Genomic DNA, 24381 nt, shown 5'->3' on the forward strand with positions numbered 1-24381 from the left:
TGGGGTGGCCCAGCGTTGGTTTGCTTGTTTGGATGTGTCACGTTGTCGTGCATGGGATGATTTAGCCTAAGAGTTCCTACGATAATTTGCATTTAACACTATCATAAATGTCTCACAGAGGGAGTTGGAGGCCTTGAGGTAGAGGCCCGATGAGACAATCACATCATTCATCTCCCGTTGGAGGGAGAAGATTGTTATGAACCCTCCCCCCATCCACCAACTGACGCGACTTGTGATTAAAAATAATAATATGTAGAGAAAAAATGGTTTTCGAGTTTTGGAAAATTTATCCTTGATGAGGAATAGTTTTGTTTGGAGTCGCCACTTACTTTTTATTTTTATTTTTGAAATGGGGAAAATTAAATAAGAACAAAAACCCCTCAATGACTTTAATTAAGAAAAAACGGTATGTAAAACTCGATTTCTAGGTTCGGGGATCAGGTTACCTATTAGGAAGGTACCTCATGTGAGGTAGCACCCCTCTAGGCCGGGGAACCAGTTTCTACTAGTGAATTGGGTACATTGGAGCATATGGGTCAAAGATTAGTCAATTCCCCCCTCTCCCCCTTCCCTGGGATACATAGATGACAAGACTCATACAATTCTAGTTGGTATTCATCATGCATAGGAAATCGACAATCAGAACAATGATGCATACCTGAGGTCCCTAGCCATGCGCTATGGAAAAGGGTGAGTCAATAAGCACAAGCATACAACATATGCAACCACCAAATCTACTAAAATTTAGTCATATTTCTACTTGAATTAAGAGAATTTTTAGCCATGAACCAATCCTATATATGTAATATCTAATCTCCACCGAACGGCCACCAAAATGTAGCCACGAAACTTCATTATGTAGCAAAAATTTAACTATCCCAATTCCATTGATTTTCAACTAAGAATTAACATATTTTCCACTGGAATTTCATCCACTACCAGCCACAAATTTAATAATTCTCCATAAAAAAATTAAGCTGCCAAAGGTCAATTATATGGTGGCCTTAAGGGTGGCCGTGGTTGCATGGTGTTGGTGAGGAGGCCATGGGTGAGTTGTGGTGAGATGCAGGTTCCATGGGTGGCTTTGGATGACCCGTGAAGGCCATGGGTGAGTTGTGAGGTGTGTGGGCTGCATGTGGGTGAGCGTGTGAGGGTGAGATATGCATGGGTGAACCATGATCACCTAGGCCAGCACTTGGTAAGCTTTTCAGACTCAATCCATAGAGATCCATTAGTTATCTCTTGCAAGCCTCTGGGGGGTGGTTTAAAGGTAGGATTACTTAGAATAGCCAACACTTGGTAAGCTTTTGGACTCCTTGGAGACATCTGTTAGTTATCTCCTGCGAGCTTTTGAAGGGTAATCCAAGGTTAAGGATCACCTTGAATGCTAAATGCTAGGTGAGTGGTACGAGTCATTGCAAGATGCATCAGTGAGAGGGATTTAGCGTTGAAACCATTAATGGGAAGCAATTGTAACACACCAGTTGGGAGGATAACTATAGGTTAAATCCCCAATGCAAGGAAAAGATTCAAAATCTCCCCTTTTGTATAAGGAACCCAAACCTAGTGACCTGAAACTCCAAGAAACCTTTTCTTTATAATTAATCTCAGTTAATGTTTTTTTGTTAATTTAAAACCAACCTGTTTCAAACCAAAGATTATGTTTTCTTTTAAAGCTAACTTAGAAAAGAAAAAACACCAATCCAATTCTTTAAACTAATATCAGGTGTGAAATGAAAACCCATCCCATTGAACGATCCTAGAACCACTCTGCTATGGTAGCTAAGATACCTTAGTATATGATGAAATAGGTTTATAAATTTTGTTGATAACTCCCGTTGAGGACTGAATCAAAGGTACACTAATTAGGGATGAATCAAATGGCGCCGTTGCCGGGGATGGTGCCACTTCATAGTGATATGATATTTCCAGAACACTTGTGATCTTCATCACAAGTTTGGTGATTTTTCTTTTCTTTTACTAACTTTTTATTTAGTTCTTTTTATTTATTTCCGTTTTTCATTTATCATTTAAATTAGTTTTTAGTTAACCTTAATTTTTTTTTTCTAGAATTATTTTTCTTTTGTTTTCTTTGTTTTTATTTTTGTTTCAGATATTGCTAGTTGTGTATGCCATATTAGATAGGATACAGTTAGGGAAGACTTGTGAAAATAAAAAATCCTCACAAAACAGAGTTGGAATTAGAAGTGGAAGTCATGGAAGCTATACCTGAAGATCAGCATAGTCAACATGCTTCAGAAGAGAATCTCAACACATACAGATCCATGAGGGATCGCATGCATCCACCTCGTATGAGTGCACCATCATGTATAGTGCCACCTATAGAGCAGCTAGTGATCCGACCACATATTGTGCCACTTCTACCTATTTTTCATGGGATGGACTGTGAGAATCCCTACCAGCATATCAAGGAATTTGAAGAAGTTTGTAATACTTTCCGAGAAGGAGGAGCTTCAATCGACTTGATGAGGCTTAAGTTATTTCCTTTCACTTTAAAGGACAAGGCCAAAGTCTGGCTTAATTCTTTAAGGCTAAGGAGTATCCGATCTTGGACTGATTTGCAAGCTGAATTTCTCAAGAAATTTTTCCCGACTCACAGGACCAACAACTTGAAAAGGCAAATCTCAAACTTCTCAACTAAGGAGAATGAGAAATTCTATTAATGTTGGGAAAAATACATGGAAGCTATCAATGCTTGTCCTCACCATGGCTTTGATACATGGCTATTGGTGAGCTATTTTTATGATGGTATGTCTTCCTCAATGAAGCAACTCTTAGAAACAATGTGCGGAGGGGACTTCATGAGTAAGAATCTGGAGAAAGCCATGGATTTCTTGAGTTATGTAGCTGGAGTTTCAAGAGGATGGGATGAGCCCAATGCTAAAGAAGTGGGAAGAATGAATTCTTAACCAAATGCTTCTAATGCTAAGGCTGAGATGTATACTTTGACTGAGGGTACCGATACGAAAGCAAAATTTGCAGGTATGGCAAGAAGATTGAAGGAACTCTAAGTGCAGGCCATTTCAAACACACCAGTGCAAGCTAAGTCGTGGTTAATTTGTCAATCTTTTGAGCACTTGGTGGAGGAGTGTCCTATGATTCCAGCTGTGAGAGAAATGTTTGGGGATCAAGAAAATGTTATTGGACAATTTAAGCCTAATAACAATGCTTCATATAGTAACACTTACAATTCAAATTGAAAGAACCATCCGAATTTCTTTTGGAAGCCAAGGACACCTTAGTACATGCAACCTGGTCAAGTACCCCAGCAAGCCTCAAGTCTTGAACAAGCCATTGTGAATCTTAGCAAGGTCGTGGGAGATTTTGTTGTAGATCATAAATCCATCAATGATCAATTCAGGCAAGAAAATGCTCAATTCAGGCAAGAAATTGCTTAGATCAGGCAAGAAATTGCCAATCGAGATAGAAGGATAGATGAGAGGCACAATGATTTATCTCAAAAGATAGATAATCTCCAGTACCAAATTTCAAGGCTTACAAAACTCAACACAGTGCAAGAGAAAAGAAAATTTCCTTCTCAACCTCATCAGAATCCAAAGGGTATCCATGAAGTGGAGGCTTAGGAGGGAGAAGCTTCTCAGATGAGGAAAGTCAAAGCAGTGATCACTCTAAGGAGTGGTAAAGAGGTTGATCCACCTACACCCAAGCCAGAACATGAACTAGAGAATCAAGCAGAGAAAGAGAAGAGGAAGGAAAACAAAGGAAAGAGAAAAGGGAACAATACAAAGAAGGAGGACCTTGAAGCTAAGGTGAATGAAAAACCGGAGAGGACCATCAACCAAGAAGAAATGATAAAGAAGCACATACCTCCACCTTTCCCACAAGCTTTGCATGGCAAGAAGGGAATCAACAACGCATCAGAAATTCTTGAAGTGTTAAGGCAAGTGAAAGTTAATATCCCTTTGCTAGACATGATCAAACAAGTTTCAACTTATGCAAAATTCTTGAAGGACTTATGCACTATAAAAAGAGGGTTGAATGTGAGTAAGAAAGCCTTCTTAACTGAGCAAGTTCCATAATACAAAGCAAGTCTCTAGTGAAATACAAAGATCCAGGTTGTCCTACCATATCAGTGATGATTAGAGAGACGTGTGTGGAGAAAGGTTTGTTGGACTTGGGAGCAAGTGTGAATTTGCTACCCTACTCTATCTATAAGAAATTGGGACTGGGAGAGTTGAAGCCAACATAAATCACTCTATCTCTAGCAGATACATTTGTGAAAATTCCAAGAGGTATGATTGAAGATGTCCTAATTCAAGTTGACAAGTTCTACTACCCAGTGGATTTTGTTGTTCTTGATATGGATCAGGTCGCCAAAGGAACTAACTGTATTCCTATCATACTTGGAAGACCATTCCTAGCTACATCAAATGCTATCATCAATTGTAGGAATGGAGTCATGCAACTTACATTTAGCAACATGATGTTAGAGCTCAATATGTTCTATATGTGCAATAAACAATTCCATCTAGGAGAAGAAGAAGGACCAGAAGAGGTGTGCATGATTGATAGCTTAGTGAAGGAGCATTGTGATCAGAAGATCTGAACAAGAGTTTTGGGGATCTTGATGAAGGGTTACCTGAACCCTTAGATTTGTTTGCTACTCTATCTCCTTTGAAGTTGAGGGAAGAAATTCTCCCTTTATTCAATGAGGAGGAGACACAAGAAGTCGTTAAAGAGGAGCCCCCAAAGCTTATTCTAAAGCCATTGCCCACGGAGTTGAAGTATGCATACCTGGAGGAGAATAAGCAGAGCCCTATTGTTATTTCTTCATCTCTTACCACTACTTAGGAGGATTGTCTACTTGAAATCCTTAGGAGATGCAAGAGAGCGATAGGGTGGAAAATTTCTAATCTGAAAGGGATTAACCCTTTAGTCTATACTCATCATATATACATGGAAAAAGAAGCTAAGCCAATTCGTCAGCCCCAGTGAAGGTTGAATCCTCACATGTAAGAGGTGGTGCGAGCTGAGGTTCTTAAGCTACTTTAGGCTAGTATTATCTACCCCATATCAGATAGCCCATAGGTGAGTCTTACGCAAGTCATGCCAAAGAAATCAGGGGTCATAGTGGTGCAAAATGATAAGGGAGAGGAAGTTTCTACACACCTCACTTCAGGTTGGAGGGTGTGTATTGATTATAGAAAACTAAATGATGTAAAAAAGAAGGACCACTTCCCATTGCCATTTATTGATCAAGTGCTTGAGAGGGTCTCAGACCATCCATTCTACTGTTTCTTGGATGGCTACTCCGGGTATTTTCAAATTGAAATTGTTGTTGAAGACCAGGAGAAGACCACTTTCACTTGTCCATTCAGAACTTATGCATACAGAAGAATGCCTTTCGGCTTATGCAATGCACCAACAACATTCCAAAGATGCATGTTAAGCATTTTTAGTGATATGGTGGAGCGTATTATGGAAGTCTTTATGGACAATATCACCGTATATGGAAGTGTGTTTGATGAATGCTTAGTGAATTTGGAAGCTATGCTGAACCGATGCATTGAGAAAGACTTGGTGGTCAACTGGGAGAAATGCCATTTCGTGGTACCCCAAGGGATCGTCCTTAGGCATATTATCTCCAGCCAAAGCATTGAAGTGGACAAAGAAAAAGTTGAACTGATTGTCAAGTTGCCATCACCAACAACTGTCAAAGGAGTAAGGGAATTCCTTAGCCACGCTGGGTTCTATAGGAGGTTCATTAAAGATTTTTCTAAACTTGCAAGGCCTCTTTGTGAGCTATTGGTAAAGGATGCTAAATTTGTATGGGATGATCTATCTTAATAGAGTTTTGAAGAATTGAAGTTATTACTGACAACCGCTCCAATAGTGAGAGCTCCCAACTAGCAATTTCCTTTCGAAGTGATGTGTAATGCCAGTGACTTTGCTATAGGAGTTGTTCTTGGGCAAAGAGAATATGGAAAGCCCTATGTGATCTACTATGCAAGCAAAATGTGAAGCGCAAATAAACTACACAACCATAGAGAAAGAATTGTTGGCTGTAGTTTTTGCCTTGGACAAATTCCGCGCTTACTTAATAGGGTCTTGATTCGCGTGCCTAGCCGGTGTACCTTGAGTTTGGTCCTCAGACAGGAGTAATCAACAAAATTTATAACCTATATCACCATGCACTAGGATAGTCTTAGCTAATATAGCATAGTGGCTCTAGGATCGTTCACTGGGAAGGGTTTTCAACTTACAACTAATACCAATTCAAAGTTAAATTGGTGCTTTTTCATTTCAAGGTTAGCTTAAGAAGAAAACATAAACTTTGGTTGAAAAAGGATTTTTTTTTAAGCTAACTAAAAAGAAAGTAATGGAAATTACTTATGAAGAAAAACGTTCCTTGGAGTTTTAGGTTCACAGGGGAGGTTCCTCATGCAAAAACAGAGCTCCGGTCACTTGAATCTTTTCCTCGCATTAGAGAATTAACATATAGTTAATTCTCTAACTGGTGTTGTACAGATGCTTCCCTTTAATGGATTTCAGCACTAATTCCCTCTCACTGATGCAACTTGTAATGGCTCGTGCCTCTCACCTAGCTTTTGCCATTCAAGGTGATCATTAACCTTGGACTTCCCTTCTCAAGCTCGCAAGAGATAACCAATGGATGTCTCCTTAGAGTCCAAAAGCTTACCAAGTGTTGGCAATTCTAGAAAATCCTACCTTCAAGTCACCTCCCAAAAGCTCGCAAGAGATAAACTAGTGCATCTCCATGGACGGAGATAAACTAGTGCGTTTTAAGTTAACTAAAAACATAGAAATCATTAACGGGCCACACTTTCTCTTCATTAACAGCTGAAACAATAAAACTACCAATTCTTGCATTCGGGGCCTTACCCAGCTACCTTAGCTCTAAGTAACTAAAAGTCTAGCCACTCTCTAAGGAAACATCCTCAGAGCTTGTTTGGCTAGTAAGAAAAAATAAATACAATAGAATCAAATTGAGTAGGTAAGGCAAAGCAAAAGCTCTGTATTTTACTTCCTTCAAAAACTATACAAAAGATGTCTCTAAGAACAAGCTCCCCGACCTCTCATTATAATGGAAATTACAAACAATATATATGAGGCTATTTACCCTTTGTTATTGCTTAATAACTAAGGAATCCTATGATAGGTGGATTACAATGAGAGAATGGGGATTTAGACATCAAATATCTGAAGCAAAAAATCTAAAAATGTCGGTCGCAAATATCAGGAAGCACTTAGGAGAATTTCATAGGCATGCAAGATGGCTGCGAAATTTCGCAACCTGAAGGACACCATTTCGCAGCAATCCTCTTGTAATTTTGTAGCCCGCGAAATTGGCCTTCAGCTTGGTGTGATCGGCTTCCAATGAATCTAACTCCTTCATTTCAACTCCGAATCATGCACTATTTGAAGCATTGGATTGCTGACTTCCCAAGCTTTGAAACGACATATAGTGTGCATAAATTGAGCTCCAAGAAGTTCTCCAAAAGTGGCTGACAATTTATGTCCTCTTGAATGCTTCAAGTTAGATTCCTCTCTTTGCTTTCCCTCCTTGCATTCATGATTTGCTTATGGCAAAGGACTATAAAGTTTCTAAGCTTTCGTTCTTCATGTTAATGAGCTTCCCATTGCTTTGATTACTACACAAAAAGTGTTATTTGATAGCTTGTAATTAATCCTTTTGAACAATTTTGAGTAGTAGTTATTGTCTTTTAACCCAATTAACATGTTAAGGACCCTTGCAATCGATTCTAATCAAATTGTGTTAAGTTTTGGTGTTTTGATAGCTTTTTGATCACCAAAGCAATATGAGATTAAGGAGAGTTATTAGGAATCCTTGGCAAAGCAATGGAAAGCTCAAATTCCTGAAGAACCAAGCTTTGGAGCTCCACAGCCCTTTGCCAAAGTCGTTCAAAGCAAGCAAAGGAGAGAAGCAAGGAGAGAGGAAAAACAGAAAGAGGAAAACAGAGGACAGCAACTGCAGTCTTCCTTCGCACTTTTGGAGCACTTCCCGAAGTCCATTTTCTACATTCTATATACCATTTCAAAGCTCAGGAAGTCAAGAAACCAATTCTTCAAACCGTGTGCGATTTGGAGCGGAAATGAAGGAGTTACAGCCATTGGAAGCCGATCACTCCAAGCTGAAGGAAGAATTTTGCAAAGTGTTGCGAAATCACCCTTTTGTTGCGGAATGATTTCGCAGCCTTTTTGCACAGTGCTATGGAATTCCTCTTAAAGTTTCACGACGCGATGGAAGCTAAACACCGCAAGCTGAAAGCCAACTTCGCAGTGCTGCAGAATCAGCCTTTTGCTGTGAAGTAATTTCGCAACCCTTTTTTGTGCATCTGCGAAATCTTGCAGACCTCATTTTGCACAGTGCAACGGTCCTGAAGCTTCCCGATAGTTGTGCACCGACTCTTTTAGATCTTTTCTTCTGATATTTTTGTGTCTAAATTTCCATTTTCTCCTTGTATTCAGCCACTCATGTAATTCCTTAGCTAGGAAGTATCCAAGGAAGGGTAAATTACCTTCCTATATAAACTCTCAGGGAGACTCTCGGAGAGGAACCTTTTGTAATAGTAAGGAATATATTTTACAAAGCACTTGCTCTGTTTTTCATATATATTCTTGTTTTCTCATTAGTTTTCTTTCTAGCCAATCAAACTCCGAGGATTTTTTTTTCTCAGAGGATGAGAGGCTAGGCTCTTTGTCTCTTGGAGTGAGGAAAGCCGGGTAAGTTCCCTCATGCATAAATTGGAAGTTTTGTTGTTTTAGTTTTTAATGAAGAGAAAGTGTGACCCGTTAATGGTTTTTATCTTTTTAGCTAACTCAAAACGTCTTTAAATCACCTGGGCCAACACTTGGTAAGGCAAGTGATCTCCGTCCATGGAGATTCACTAGTTTACCCCTTGCGAGCCTCTGGGAGGTGACTTGAAGGTAGGATTTTCTAGAATAGCCAACACTTGGTAAGCTTTTGGACTCCAAGGAGACATCCATTAGTTATCTCTTGTGAGCTTTTGACGGGTAATCCAAGGTTAAAGATCACCTTGAATGGCAAGTGCTAGGTGAGAGGTATGAGTCATTGCAAGGTGCATCAGTGAGAGGGATTTAGTGTTTGAACCCATTAATGGGAAGCATCTGTAAAACACCGATTGGAGAAGGAACTATATGTTAATTCTCTAATGCGAAGAAAAGAAACAAGTGACCGGAACTCTCCTTTTTGTATGAGGAATTTGAGCCTAGTGATCTGACACTCCAAGAAACACTTTTCTAAGTAAAATCAGTTACTATTTTTAGTTAGTTTAAAACCAAACCTTTTTCATTCAAACATCTTTATGTTTTCTTTTAAAGATAACCTTGAAATGAACAGGCACCAATTCAGCTTTGAATTAATATCATTTGTGAAGTGAAAACCCATCCCAATGAACGATCCTAGAGCCACTATGCTATAGTAGCTTTGTCTTTGCTACCCTAGTATATGGTGTAATAGGTTATAAATTTTGTTGATTAATCCCTCAATCAAGGAGCACCAGCTGGACACGAATCAGCTGAGACACCAATTAGGCACGAATCAAATGGCGCCGTTGTCGGGGATGGTGCCACTTTGCAGTGATATGATCTTTTGAGAACACTTGTGATCTTCATCACAAGTTTGGTGACTTTTCTTTTCCTTTTACTAACTTTTTTTTATTTGTTTATTTTTCTTTCATATTTTAGTATACCTTTTATTTAATTTTTAGTTTACCTTAATTTTTTTTCTTTGAATTGTTTTTCTTTTGTTTTATTTTGTTTTCTCTGTTTTTAATTCACAAATTGCTAGTTGTGCATGCCATATTGAATACCATAGCAGAGGAAGCCATGAACTTCATGAGTTATATGGCTGAAGTCTCAAGAGGATGGGATGAACCAAATGCTAGAGATATGGGAAGAATGACGTCTCAACCTAAAGCTAAGGGTGAGATGTATATTTTGAATGACGACATGGACATGAAGGCAGAGATTGCAGCTATGGAAAGGAGATTGGATGAACTAGAAATGAAGAACATGCAAGAAGTGCAAGCCATCTCTCAGACACCATTGCAAGCTATACCTTGTGCCATTTGTCTATCTTATGAGCACTTGGGGGAAGAGTGTTCTACCATACCAACGGAGAGGGAAATGTTTGGTGATTGCAGCACCTACAATTCCAATTGGAGGGACCATCCAAATTTCTCTTGGAAATCACAGCCATCTCAGTATCAGCAACCTGCTCAAGCACCACAGCAAGCCTCAAACCTTGAACAAGCTATGATGAATCTTAACAAGGTCATGGAAGACTTTGTTGGAGCTCAAAAATCCATCAATGCTCAGCTCAGTCAAAGAATTGACAGTGTAGAGAGTTCATTGAACAAAAAGATGGATGAAGTGCAAAATGATCTATCTCAGAAGATAGATAATCTCCAAGATTCAATCTCAATGTTTGCCAATCTATACACAGTGCAAGAGAAAGAAAACTCTCATTCTCAACCTTATCAAAATTCCATGAGTATCCATGAAATGGAGGCTAAGGAGGGAGAATCTTCACAAAAGAGGGAAGTCAAAGAAGTGATCACTTTGAGTGGTAAAGAGGTTGATCTGCCCACATGCAAGCTAGAGCATAAGGTAAAGAGTGAAACAGAGAAACAAAAGAGGGAGGAAATCAAAGGAAAGAAAAAGGGGAAAAGTACAGAGAAAGATGGCTATGATCTTAAATTAGATGAAGAACCACAGAGGATAGTCATCAAGGAAGAAACGAAGAAACACATGCATCCGTTTTTTCTCCAAGCTTTGTATGGCAAAAAGGGAATTGGTTTTGTTGCCATCATACATAGCAAGCCCCAAGTGAGGGATGCAAACTTCATATGGGATCCGGGGCAAGCTAAGTCAGGATCAAATTTTTTGATGGACTTAGTCTTTTTAAAGACTAGCTAGTCCACATCTTTTTGTTTTGTTAATTTCTTGTTTTAATTTTAATTTCAATGCTTTAATTTTGATTTTAATGCTTTAATTCTACTTTGTTTTGATGTAATATAGGTTTTTGGATGATCTTAGGTGGAAGGAAATGCAAAGGAAGAAATCGGGAAGAAATCAGAGTGAAAATAGAGCAAAAATAGAGTGAAAACAGAGGAGAAAAAGAGCTCTGCGAGATCTCGCAGCCAAAGAGGAATTCTCTGCTAAAACGGTCATTTGTTGCGAAATCAGTTTGCAACACATTTGACTCCTCTGCGAAAATTTTCGCAGCTGCGAATCCAAGAATGGCACACGAGTGCCACTTCACAGCACAGGAGCCCCCATTTCGGAGCTGCGAAGTGGGCTGCGAAGCTCTAAGGCGTGAAAAATCCCAATTTCGCAGCCAAAGCTCCATTTGGAAGGGGATTTCGAAGTTGTGAAGCCAACTTTTGGCACACGAGTACCATTTGGAAGCCCCGTACACTCATTTCAAAGCTTTAAAATGGCTGCGAAACCTCCACACCTTAAAATCCTTCAGCGCGCACACCATGAACAGACATGTCACAGCCGCACCCCCATTTCGGAAACTATTGGACACATTTGGATCACTTTCTGAAGTTCATTTCATGCATACCATGTATCGTTTGAAATCTTGAGAAGTCAGGAGTCCATAGCTTCAAACGGTGCTCGATTTGGATTTGAAACGGAAAAGTTATGGCTATTTGAAGATGACTGTGCGAACCATGAGCGGAAATGTCGCACCTCCATTTCGCTACTATTGGACACATTTTTGAAGTACTTCTTGGAGCTCAAATTATATATACCATATCTCGTTTCAAATCTTGGGAAGTCAGGAATCTAGCGCTTCAAATGGTATGCAATTTGGAGGTAAAATGAAGAAGTTATGGCCGTTTGAAGACGAGCGCGCAAAGCTGATCGGGAATTTCACAGTCGAGACGCCATTTGGAAGGGTGTTTCGCAGCTGCGAAACCACTTTTTGGCACACGAGTGCCATTTTGCAGCACAGTGACCCTCATTTCGCAGCTGCGAAATGGGCTGCGAAATTTTTTTTTCCTTCTTTTCATCACTTTTAGGCTGCGAAATCACCTCCAAGCTTCAAAATGGCTGCGAAATCATCTCCAAGCTTCGAAATGGCTGCGAAATTACCTCCAAGCTTAGAAATGGCCTTCAAATTGTGAAATTGACTTGCAAAATGGAGGGAAGTTTGCAAAAACACCTTGCAAAGCTAAGGGAAGTTGCTAAAATGCCAACAGAGCCCCACGACCATGCATATGAAGAGGAGAGCCCCGCGCACCAGCTGAGTACCCTCTAGAACTCATGAACAACCACCCCTCCATTTCAGCCATGGCCAAGACTAAAGGAAAGCCCCGCGCACCCTAAGATCACACACATGAAGCCTTTCACTCCATTTCTGACCTCCTTAAACCATCAAATCCCATAGCTACCAACTGAGAGCTCCAGTTGAGGAGACTATGCCACCTAAGGAGACTACCAAAGCAGAGGTTAAAGTTCTGATCCAACCCACTCAAGAGGCCACCACAGATGCATCAGCTCCATAGGACCTTACCATTACTTGATCATCTCTTTACTTTTTGTCTTTACATATTATATTAGCATACATAGACATCATTTTTTGTTTAAACTTGGCATTTTTCTATTTTCTCTACTCACTAACTCTTATGTTTTCTTTGAAACATGTGGTTTCTCCTATACGACTCAGACTCCTTGTCACTCAGGAGGTACCACTTCCTCCCTATTTTTTAATCGCTTTTGTCACATTGAGGACAATGTTCAGCTTGGTTGGGGGGAGAGTTGAGGAAGGAAGTTTTAATTATTAATGCTAAGTTATTTTGGTAATTTAGTTGCTTTTTGTTTAATTTTTAAAATTTTTTAAGTTTTTTATTCTACTATCCATGATTATTAAGAAAAAAATTTCAAAATGAAAAGGGAGAAATTGAATTTTTGTCTTTTTACTTGACTTAGAGTTTGTATTATGCTTACTAAAGTTGATGAATTGTTGAAACTTCTATTGAAATCAACCTTAGTTCTTCCACTTTAAGCTATCCACACACTGTGCACAATAGGTTCCGATTATAAGATGAAAAACTATTTTTCCTCTTGACTTAGGAAAATTTTAGACTTGGTACCTTTGACCTCATTTAATAGTGTTGGGACACCTTGTAAAAGGCCAATGAGCCTTTGATGAAAAAAAAAAAAAAGAAAAAATGTTTGCTTACCTTGAAACCCGAGCAAGGTCTGAAGGGTATATGGTGAAAATCTTTGAAGCCTGGTGCCCTAAGCCTTAATTGGTTGGGAGTCACCGACCTCAATGCTCGTTATATGGGTGAATAGGTGGAGTTTAACATTTTGTAGGTGCTTGGGTATTAAAAATTCATTCTCAAAAGTCCGGGGTGAAATCCGAGGAGTTAGTGGTTGAAAAATCCTTAAAGCTTGATGCCCTAATCCTTGATTGGTTGGGAGTCATCAATGGACCCCCGTTACATGGACAATTTAGAAAAGAATGCCTTTAAGCCTTGTACTCCTACAATGAAAAAAAATTGTGAAAGAAAAGAGGTGCGTTCTTAGCCTATTGGAGGTTGATTAGTTTGCTAAGCTTTGAAAAAGAACTAGGTTGAGGGGAGAAATTAGTTTGACATACTATATTCGGAAACTAATAAATAACACATAGATTTTTGTGGAAGAGTAAGGTTTGGTCCTTTGGAAGTGGAAATGATTTTAAAGCTTAAATTTGCATAATGCCTTCTCTTTAAGAATTGTGATTAGACAAGTTATTTGATAACTCTTGTTAAAGTTTGAGTTTTATTTCTTTAATGTTCCATGTGAGAGTTTGATCGGTCATGCCACTTAAACATTTTTTGAAGTGATCAGCATGATGTTGTAAATTATGGTACTTTTATTTTATTTTTCTCTCCTTTATTACTAAGGGACTAGCAATATGTCGGTTGGGGGGAGTGATTACTACTCAAAAAGTGCTATTTGATAGCTTGTAATTAATCGTTTTGAACACTTTTGAGTAGTAGTTATTGCCTTTTAACCCAATTAACATGTTAAGGACCCTTGCAATCGATTCTAATCAAATTGTGTTAAGTTTTGGTGTTTTGATAGCTTTTTGATCACCAAAGCAATATGAGATTAAGGAGAGTTATTGGGAATCCTTGGCAAAGCAATGGAAAACTCAAATTCATGAAGAACCAAGCTTTGGAGCTCCATAGCCCTTTGCCAAAGTCGTTCAAAGCAAGCAAAGGAGAGAAGTAAGGAGAGAGGAAAAACAGAAAGAGGAAAACAGAGGACAGCAGCTGCAGTCTTCCTTCGCACTTTTGGAGCACTTCCTGAAGTCCATTTTCTACATTCTATATATCATTTCAAATATCAGGAAGTCAAGAATCCAATGCTTTAAACCGTGTACGATTTGGAGCTGAAATGAAGGAGTTACAGCCGTTGGAAGCCGATCACTCCAAGCTGAAGGAAGAATTTTGCAAAGTGTTGCGAAATCACCCTTTTGTTGCGGAATGATTTCACAGCCTTTTTGCACAATGCTATGGAATTCCTCTTAAAGTTTCATGATGCAATGGAAGCTAAACACCGCAAGCTGAAAGCCAACTTCGCAGCGCTGCGGAATCAGCCTTTTGCTGCGAAGTAATTTCGTAACCCCTTTTTGTGCATCTGCGAAATCTCGCAGACCTCATTTTGCACAGTGCAACGGTCCTGAAGCTTCCCGATAGTTGTGCACCGACTCTTTTAGATCTTTTCTTCTGATATTTTTGTGTCTAAATTTCCATTTTCTCCTTGTATTCAGCCACTCATGTAATTCCTTAGCTAGGAAGTATCCAAGGAAGGGTAAATTACCTTCCTATATAAACTCTCAGGGAGACTCTCGGAGAGGAACCTTTTGTAATAGTAAGGAATATATTTTACAGAGCAATTGCTCTGTTTTTCATATATATTCTTGTTTTCTCATTAGTTTTCTTTCTGGCCAATCAAACTCTGAGGATTTTTTTTTCTCAAAGGATGAGAGGCTAGGCTCTTTGTCTCTTGGAGTGAGGAAAGCCGGGTAAGTTCCCTCATGCATAAATTGGAAGTTTTGTTGTTTTAATTTTTAATGAAGAGAAAGTGTGACCCGTTAATGGTTTTTATTTTTTTAGTTAACTTAAAATGTCTTTAAATCACCTGGGCCAACACTTGGTAAGGCAAGTGATCTCCGTCCATGGAGATTCACTAGTTTACCCCTTGCGAGCCTCTGGGAGGTGACTTGAAGGTAGGATTTTCTAGAATAGCCAACACTTGGTAAGCTTTTGGACTCCAAGGAGACATCCATTAGTTATCTCTTGCGAGCTTTTGACGGGTAATCCAAGGTTAAAGATCACCTTGAATGGCAAGTGCTAGGTGAGAGGTATGAGTCATTGCAAGGTGCATCAGTGAGAGGGATTTAGTGTTTGAACCCATTAATGGGAAGCATCTGTAAAATACCGATTGGAGAAGGAACTATATGTTAATTTTCTAATGCGAGGAAAAGAAACAAGTGACCGGAACTCTCCTTTTTGTATAAGGAATCTGAGTCTAGTGATCTGACACTCCAAGAAACACTTTTCTAAGTAAAATCAGTTACTATTTTTGGTTAGTTTAAAACCAAACCTTTTTTCATTCAAACATCTTTATGTTTTCTTTTAAAGCTAACCTTGAAATGAAAAGGCACCAATTCAGCTTTGAATTAATATCATTTGTGAAGTGAAAACCCATCCCAGTGAACGATCCTAGAGCCACTATGCTATAGTAGCTTTGTCTTTGCTACCCTAATATATGGTGTAATAGGTTATAAATTTTGTTGATTAATCCCTCAATCAAGGAGCACCAGCTGGATACGGATCAGCTGAGACACCAATTAGGCATGAATCATGCTTTGCCATGGATTCCAAAGAACTCTCCTCAATCTTGGATTGCTTTGGTGATCAAATTACTATCAAAAACACCAAAACTTGCACAATTTGATTAGAAATGATTGCAAAGGTCCTTAATATGTTAATTGAGTTAAAAGGTAATAACTAGTACTCAAAAGTGTTTAAAAGAGTTAATTACAAGCTATCAAATAGCACTTTTTGAGTAGTAATCACTCCCCCCAACTGACATATTGCTAGTCCTTTAGCAATAGAGGAGAGAAAAAGTAAAGTAAAAAGTAATATACTTTACAAAATCATGCGTATCACTTCAAAAAAATTTAAGTGGCATGATGATCAAACTCTCACATGGAACATTAAAGAAATATAAACTCAAATTTCAATAAGAGTTATCAACCACTTTGCTAAACACAATTCATAAAGAGAAGGCATTATGAAAATTGAAGCTTTAAAATCATTTCCACTTCCAAAGGACCAACCCTTACTCGTCCACAAAAATCTAAGTGTTAGTTGATAGTTTCCGAATATAGTATGCTGAACTAATCTCTCCCACCAACCTAACTCTTTTTCAACACTTAGCAAACTGACCAAATTTAATAGGCTAAGAACGCACCCTTTTGTTTCACAATTTTTTTCATTTTAGGAGTACAAGGCTTAAGGGTATTCTTTTCTAAATTGTCCATGTAACGGGGGTCCATCGATGACTCCCAACCAATTAAGGTTTAGGGCATCAAGCTTTAAGGATCTTTCAACCACTAACTCCTCGAATTTTACCCTGGACTTTTGAGAATGAATTTTTAATACCCAAGCACCTACAGTATGTTAAACTCCACCCATTCACCCTTGTAACGAGCATTGAGGTCAGTGACTCCCAACCAATGAAGGCTTAGGGCACTAGGCTTTAAAGATTTTCACCATATACCCCTCAGACCTTGCTCGGGTTTCAAGGCAAGCAAACATTTTTTCTTTCTTTTCTTTTCTTTTTCAAAGACTCATTAGCCTTTTATAAGGTGTCCCAACACTATTAAAATAAGGTCAAAGGTACCAAGTCTAAATTTTCCTAAGTCAAGAGGGAAATAGTTTCTCATCTTATAATTGGAACCTATTGTGCACAGTGTGTGAAAGCTTAAAGTGGAAGAACTAAGCTTGAATTCAATAGAAGTTTCAATAACTCATCAACTTTAGTAAGCATAATACGAACTCTAAGTCAAGTGAAAAACAAAAATTCAATTTCTCTCATTTCAATTTGAAAATTTTTCCTTAATAACCATGGAGAGTAGAATAAAAAACTTTAAAAATTTTAAAATTAAGCAAAAATCAACTAAATTACTAAAATAACTTAGCATAAATAACAAAAACTTCCTTCATCAACTCTTCCGCCAACCAAGCTGAACATTGTCCTTAATATGACATGAACGATTGAGATTATAGGGAGGAAGTGGTACCTCTCGAGTGATATAAATTTCGAGTATTGATTGGAGAACGCACATGTTTCAAAAACAATAAAAGATATGAGTAGAGGAATTAGAATAAAATAATGCTAAGAGTGCTAAAAAAATTGGTAGATTTGTATTACTTCAATTCATGAAAGTATAAGAAGAGAACAAGTAATACAATTAATTCTAGTATATAATATCAAAAGCATGGGATTTCAAAAGCTACTAAAGTAAAGAAAACATAAGGGAAATACATAAAGGACATATATAAAGGAAACTATGAAAATGATCATATGGTGGCTGGAGGATGATGTGGAGATGATGGCTCAGTTGCCTCTACCTCTCTTGTAATCGGCTCCTCATGAGGCATAGTCTGATGTACGAAAAGAGGGGCCTATGATGGCTCTAGTGGACTAGGAATTGGGTGCTCAGGAGCTGATAAAATACCCAAATGGTGCTGAATCTACCTCAGGATGGCAGTGTGATGGGTTTGAGTGGCAATAATCTGCTCCTGATGAGCATTGAGAGTTGTGATCTGCTGAGTGAGGATGCTCTAAGAGGTGGCCAATGCCTGGAAAGTGTGGCATAGGCCTCTATACTCGATAATACATATAGCAATCCTTAGCTCAGCTGAAGGAGATGGCTCTGATATGGGTGGAATAACAGGGGGAGTCTGTGGTGTGGCCTGAGGAGCAGAGGGTGCAACCTCTAGTATATGCTCAGTAGAGGCCACTGCAGGGGCAGGTGGCGGAGTGTCAGCTAGTATGTCAACTGGCTCCTCTGGCTGGTCTGGATGCTCTGGTCCAATTGGGGCTCCCTGGTCTGCACCATAGGCTGTCATACTTGTCCATCTGTCAAGAGTGAATATCTCTCGACAAATGCGTCTACGCTCAAGCTGAGGCTCTGCTGGATATCCCAAGTGCTCCAAAATCTGGCATAACAATCTGGGGAAGAGAAGTGGAATAGCATCCACTCGGAGTAGCTTCTTCCTATGGACCTTTTCTTCAAAGTATAGAAGAACGGCCATGATAAGATGATGAAGGCCAAAGAAGTATCCCTCAGATATCCTGAATAATGCCTCCAACAAAACTCCTCTCCTCAGCACCTAATGCTAAAGTGGAAAGATGTTATGGCGCAGGAGTGCATCAATGAAGAACATGCTGGGAGGGAGTTCCTTCCTCAATAGATAATTGCGCAAGGATGCCCATCTGGATAAAATATGAACTATGTCGCTCTGTGCAGGATGAGTCTAGACTCAAAAATCCTCTGGACGTGCTGGCTCATAAGGAATACGGAGTGCCTCTGCTATATGTTGGGCTCCCAGAATACCATGACGTTCGTCTATGGTGAAATGGATAACTGTAAGATCCCGGACCTGGTTTGTGGTCATGGACTGATAGAAGTCCAATGCCATGCGGGGATAGAAAAAATCCCTAGGAGTTAACAAGTGCTCCATATGGTACCTCTGTAGCAGATGGAAGGAATCCCTGAGCTCGGGCTGAAGTTGAAAAGTGGCTGTGTCAAAACAGATCTCGGAGTGGAATGGCCTTGCCCTGCAATCTAAATTACCCTCAATTGGTGGCTGAGTGACCATAAGGTGTCTGATAACCACCTTAGGAGTCATGCTTGAGGGAATCTGGGACTCTTTGGCTGGTAGCTGAGACGGCTGAGACTTTTTGACAGGTGGTTGAGATGGTCGAGGCTTTGATTCAGGCTCTGAAGATGGCTCTGTCAAATCAATTGGCTCTGAGACTTTGGCTTTCTTCTTTGGGGGACCGCTACCTGACTTTTGGCCTTTGGAAGAGCTCGCACCGGCCATGGTAAGTGACCTTCGTGTCTGATAGCACCTCACAGGAGGACTCATGGGTGTGTTCTCAATCGGAGGTGGGACGACTGGTGGCCGTGGAGACTCGGTTGTAGTAGCTTGGATAGGGGTCCCTCTTGAGATTCTCAGGCGAGATGATGGGGACGAGGACTTAGCTCCTCAGGTTCTAGCCATGGTTGTCTGAGAAGGTGGCCGAAGGTGCACGGGGCTTGGCTCAGGCGGAGGGGTCAGACGAAGAGTTACTCTGGCTTGGCTCCTCTTTGGTACATTTTTGAAGTTCAAATGACTAGTTACAATAGGAAATATGGAATTTATAACGTTTAAAAGGGATGCCAAGGGACGGTTTTCATTTTCACAGCAGATGGGCATTTTCGTAGCAAATGGCGGATTTCGCAAAGGGGCGGCACTTTCGCAACCATTTCTCAACTGCGAAATGAGGGTGAAGGGCTGCGAAATGGCACTCGTGTGCCAACGGGTGGTTTCGCATCTGCGAAACCACCTGCAAAATGAGTGCTTGGCTGCAAAAATGGGAATTTTTAGGCGTGGAGGATTTCGCAACCATTTTGCAGCTGTGATATGAGGGGAGGGGTCTGCAAAATGGCACTTGTGTGCCAAAAGGGTGTTTCGTAGCTATGAAAATTTTCGCAGAGGGGGGCATGGGGCTGCGAAATCATTTCACAGCCAAGGGACGTTTTCGCAGCGGTTACTTAGGGGTTGCGAAATTTTTTCACAACCAAGGGCCATTTTCGCAGGGGCCCTTTTTAGGCTGCAAAATTTCGCAGACCATACCTTTTCCTTGCTTTTGAGCTCCTCATGATTCCCAGCTTCCTTCTTTCAATTTCTTTACAATTCCTCCTGATTTTGATCATTCAAAAAGATTAAGTTACATATAAATAACACAATTTAATACCAAAATTAAAATCAAAGTAATTAATAAAGCTTATAAATTAACAAAATTAAACAAAAATTATGGACTTTGGTGAAACCAAGTCCATCTAACCCTTTTCTGATTAGGCTTTTTATGGCTTAAGGAGGTTGATTTCCTCATTTTCTTGCTTGAATGGCTCAATGAATGGCTTGAGACGATGACCATTGACTTTAAAAGTGTCAGTGCTATTGGAATTCAGTAATTCCACCACTCCATTGAGATGCACTTGGTGAATAATGAAAGGACCTATCCACCTTGACTTGAGCTTCCCAGGAAAGATATGGAGCCTTGAATCATAGAGTAAGACTCTTTGTCCTTTTCGAAATTCTTTGTTGGAGATTAATTGATCATGCCACCTCTTCATCCTCTGTTTTGCAACTTTGGAATTGATGTAAGCATCATTTCTTAATTCCTCCATCTCATTAAGGTCTAAGCACCTCTTTGCCCCAGCTCTGATCAAGTCCATGTTTAACCTCTTGATTGCCCACCAAGCCTTATATTCAACTTCCACAGGGAGATGGCATGCTTTGCCATAGACTAGGTGATAGGGAGACATGCCAAGAATAGTCTTGTAAGTTGTTCTATATGCCCATAGTGACTTAGGAAGCTTAATAGACCAATCTTTTCTACTCGTAATCACCACCTTCATCAATATGTTCTTGATTTCCCTGTTTGCTAGCTCCACTGGCCCGGAAGTCTGAGGACGATAAGGTGTAGCTACCTTATGCTTCACTCCATACTTGGCTAATAGGGTTTCAAAAGGTTTGTTGCAAAAATGAGTACCTCCATCACTGATTATGGCCTTGGACACCCCAAATCTTGAGAAGATGTTCTCCTTAAGAAACTTGAGAACCACCCTATGATCATTGTGTTTATAGGGGATTGCCTCAACCCATTTAGAAACATAGTCCACCCCCACCAAGATATAAGAGTTACCAAAAGACATTGGGAAAGGTCCCATGAAGTCAATACCCTAAACATCAAAGAGATCAACTATTAGGATGGGGTTCATGGGCATTTGATTTCTTTTTGTTAGCTTCCCAAGCCTTTGGCATCTATCACAACTCCTACACATGATGTGGGCATATTTGAAAAGTGATGGCCAAGTAAACCCTAATTGCAACACCTTCATGGCTGTTTTCTGAGAGGCAAAGTGGCCTCCACATGCATTCTCATGGCAATGGCTAAGGATTCCTTGTTGCTCTTCTTTAGGGACACACTTCCTTATTATCTGATCTGCATAATACTTGAAAAGAAAAGGCTCTTCCCAATAATAAGCATGAATCTTTGCGAAGAAGTGCTTCCTGTCTTGTGCTTTCCACTCACTTGGCACTTCACCAGTAACCAAATAGTTAGCAATATGAGCATACCAAGGAGTTTTCTCTAGAAACATGAGTGATTCCTCAAGAAAGTCATCATTAATAGGTAAGACATGGGAATTGTGTGCTATAGCCAACCTTGAAAGGTGGTCAGCTACCACATTCTCCACTCCTTTCTTGTCTCTGATTTGGAGATCGAACTCTTGTAATAAAAGAATCCATCTAATCAACCTTGCTTTTGTATCTTGCTTTGTCAATAAATACTTCAAGGCTGAATGGTCAATGAAAACAATGATGAAAGACCCTACCAAATAAGCACAAAACTTGTCAAAAGGAAACACCACAGCTAACAATTCTTTCTTTGTAGTTGTGTAGTTCCTTTGAGCTTCGTTCAATGTCTTGCTTGCATAGTAGATCACATAGGGCTTTCCATCTTCTCTTTGGCCAAGTACAGCTCCTATAGCAAAGTCACTGGCATCACACATTACTTCAAAGGGTAGTTGCCAGTTGGGAGCCCTCACTATTGGAGCGGTTGTCAAAAATTGCTTCAATTGATCAAAACTCTTTTGACATCTTTCATCCCATATAAACTTAGCATCCTTGGTTAAAAGTTCACAAAGAGGCTTTGAAAGCTTAGAGAAGTCTTTTATAAATTTCCTGTAGAACCCTGCATGGCCAAGGAATTGCCTTACTCCTTTTACAATTGTTGGGGATGGCAATTTGACAATTAGTTCCACCTTTGCTTTATCAACTTCAATGCCTTTCTCGAAGATGATATGGCCAAGGACAATTCCTTGATGTACCATAAAGTGGCATTTCTCCCAGTTGAGCACCAAGTCCTTTTCAATGCATCTGTTAAGAACCGCTTTTAGATTGACTAAGCATTCTTCAATGTACCTCCATATATGGTGATATCATCCATGAAAACCTCCATAATTCGCTCCACCATATCACTGAAGATACTAAGCATACATCTTTGGAATGTTGCAGGTGCATTGCATAAACCAAAAGGCATTCTTCTATAGGCGTATGTTCCAAATGGACATGTGAAAGTGGTCTTCTCCTAATCTTCAACATCAATTTCAAATTGAAAATACCCTGAGTACCTGTCCAAGAAACAGTAGAAAGGATGGCCAGAGACTCTCTCCAACACTTGATCAATAAATGGCAGTGGAAAATGATATTTCCTTGTCACGACATTCAATTTCCTATAATCAATACATGATTACTACTCAAAAAGTACTATTTGATAGCTTGTAATTAACTATTTTAAACACTTTTGAGTAGTAGTTATTACCTTTTAACTCAATTAACATATTAAGGACCTTTGCAATCATTTCTAATCAAATTGTGTAAGTTTTGGTGTTTTTGTTAGTAATTTGATCACCAAAGCAATCCAAGATTGAGGACAGTTCTTTGGAATCCATGGCAAAGCAATGGGAAGCTCATTAACATGAAGAACCAAAGCTTTGAAGCTTTAAAGTCCTTTTCCATAAGCAAATCATGAATGCAAGGAGGGAAAGCAAAGAGAGAAATCTAACTTGAAGCATTCAAAAGGACAGCAACTATCAGCCACTTTTGGAGCACTTCTTGGAGCTCAATTTATGCATAATATATTTCGTTTTGAAGCTCGAGAAGTCAGAAATCCAATGCTTCAAATGGTGCATGATTCGGAGTTGAAATGAAGGAATTAGAGCCATTGGAAGCCGATCACACCAAGCTGAAGGCCAATTTCACGGGCTGCGAAATCAGCCTTTGGTTGCGAAATCACAAGAGGATGACTGCGAAATCAGCCTTTGGTTGCGAAATGGTGTCCTTCATGCTGCAAAATTTCACAGCCATCTTGTACGCCTGTGAAATTCTCCTGAGTGCTTCCCGATATTGCGACCGACATTTTTAGATTTTTTGCTTCAGATATTTGATGTCTAAATCCCAATTCTCTCATTGTAATCCACCTATCATAGGATTCCTTAGTCTTTAAGCAAGAACAAAGGGCAAATAGCCTCATATATATTGTTTGTAATTTCCATTATAGTGAGAGGTCGGGGAGCTTCTTCTCAGAGACATCCTTTGTATAGTTTTGAAAGGAAGTAAAATATAGAGCTTTTGCTCTGCCTTACCTTCTTCTTTTGATTGTATTATATTTATTTTTTTTCTTACTAGCCAAACAAGCTCTGAGGATGTTTCCTTAGAGAATGAGTGGCTAGACTTTTAGTTCCTTGGAGCTAAGGTTGCCGGGTAAGGCCCCGAATGCAAGAATTGGTAGTTTTGTTGTTTCAGCTGTTAATGAATAGAAAGTGTGACCCGTTAATGATTTATATGTTTTTAGTCAACTTAAAACGCCTTCAATTCACCTAAGCCAACACTTGGTAAGGCAAGTGATCTCCGTCCATGGAGATGCACTAGTTTATCTCTTGCGAGCTTTTGGGAGGTGACTTGAAGGTAGGATTTCCTAGAATTGCCAACACTTGGTAAGCTTTTGGACTCTAAGGAGACATCCATTAATTATCTCTTGCGAGCTTGAGAATGGAAGTCTAAGGTTAATGATCACCTTCAATGGCAAATGCTAGGTGAGAGGCACGAACCATTGCAAGTTGCATCAGTGAGAGGGAATTAGTTCTGAAATCCATTAAAGGGAAACATCTATACAACACCAGTTAGAGAATTGACTATATGTTAATTCTCTAATGCGAGGAAAAGATTCAAGTGACCGAAGCTCTGTTTTTGCATGAGGAGCCTCCCTTGTGAACCTAAAACTCCAAGGAATGCTTTTCTTCATAAGTAATTTCCATTACTTTCTTTTGCAGCCCCATACCCCCCAGCCTAAAAATTTTCGCAGCTGCGAAACACCCCTTTGGCACATGAGTGCCATTTCGCAGACCCCCCCCCCTCATTTCGCAACTACGAAACGGTTGCGAAATCCTCCACTCCTAAAAATCCCCCTTTTCGCAGACGA

At 39.6% G+C, this 24381-nt stretch overlaps 1 protein-coding gene across 1 annotated transcript; it reads right to left on the minus strand.

Annotated features, from left to right (window-relative positions):
- Window positions 1-17906: 17906 nt before the first annotated feature.
- Window positions 17907-19172, minus strand: LOC117925978. The gene is made up of 2 exons (XM_034845072.1): window positions 18817-19172; window positions 17907-18204 (listed from the first exon to the last, which is right to left on the minus strand). Exons 1-2 carry the CDS (start codon window positions 19170-19172, stop codon window positions 17907-17909), a joined length of 654 nt encoding a protein of 217 aa, XP_034700963.1.
- Window positions 19173-24381: the final 5209 nt, after the last annotated feature.

The sequence above is a fragment of the Vitis riparia genome, chromosome 12 (genome assembly GCF_004353265.1).
Source record: "Vitis riparia cultivar Riparia Gloire de Montpellier isolate 1030 chromosome 12, EGFV_Vit.rip_1.0, whole genome shotgun sequence".
Taxonomy (NCBI): domain Eukaryota; kingdom Viridiplantae; phylum Streptophyta; class Magnoliopsida; order Vitales; family Vitaceae; genus Vitis; species Vitis riparia.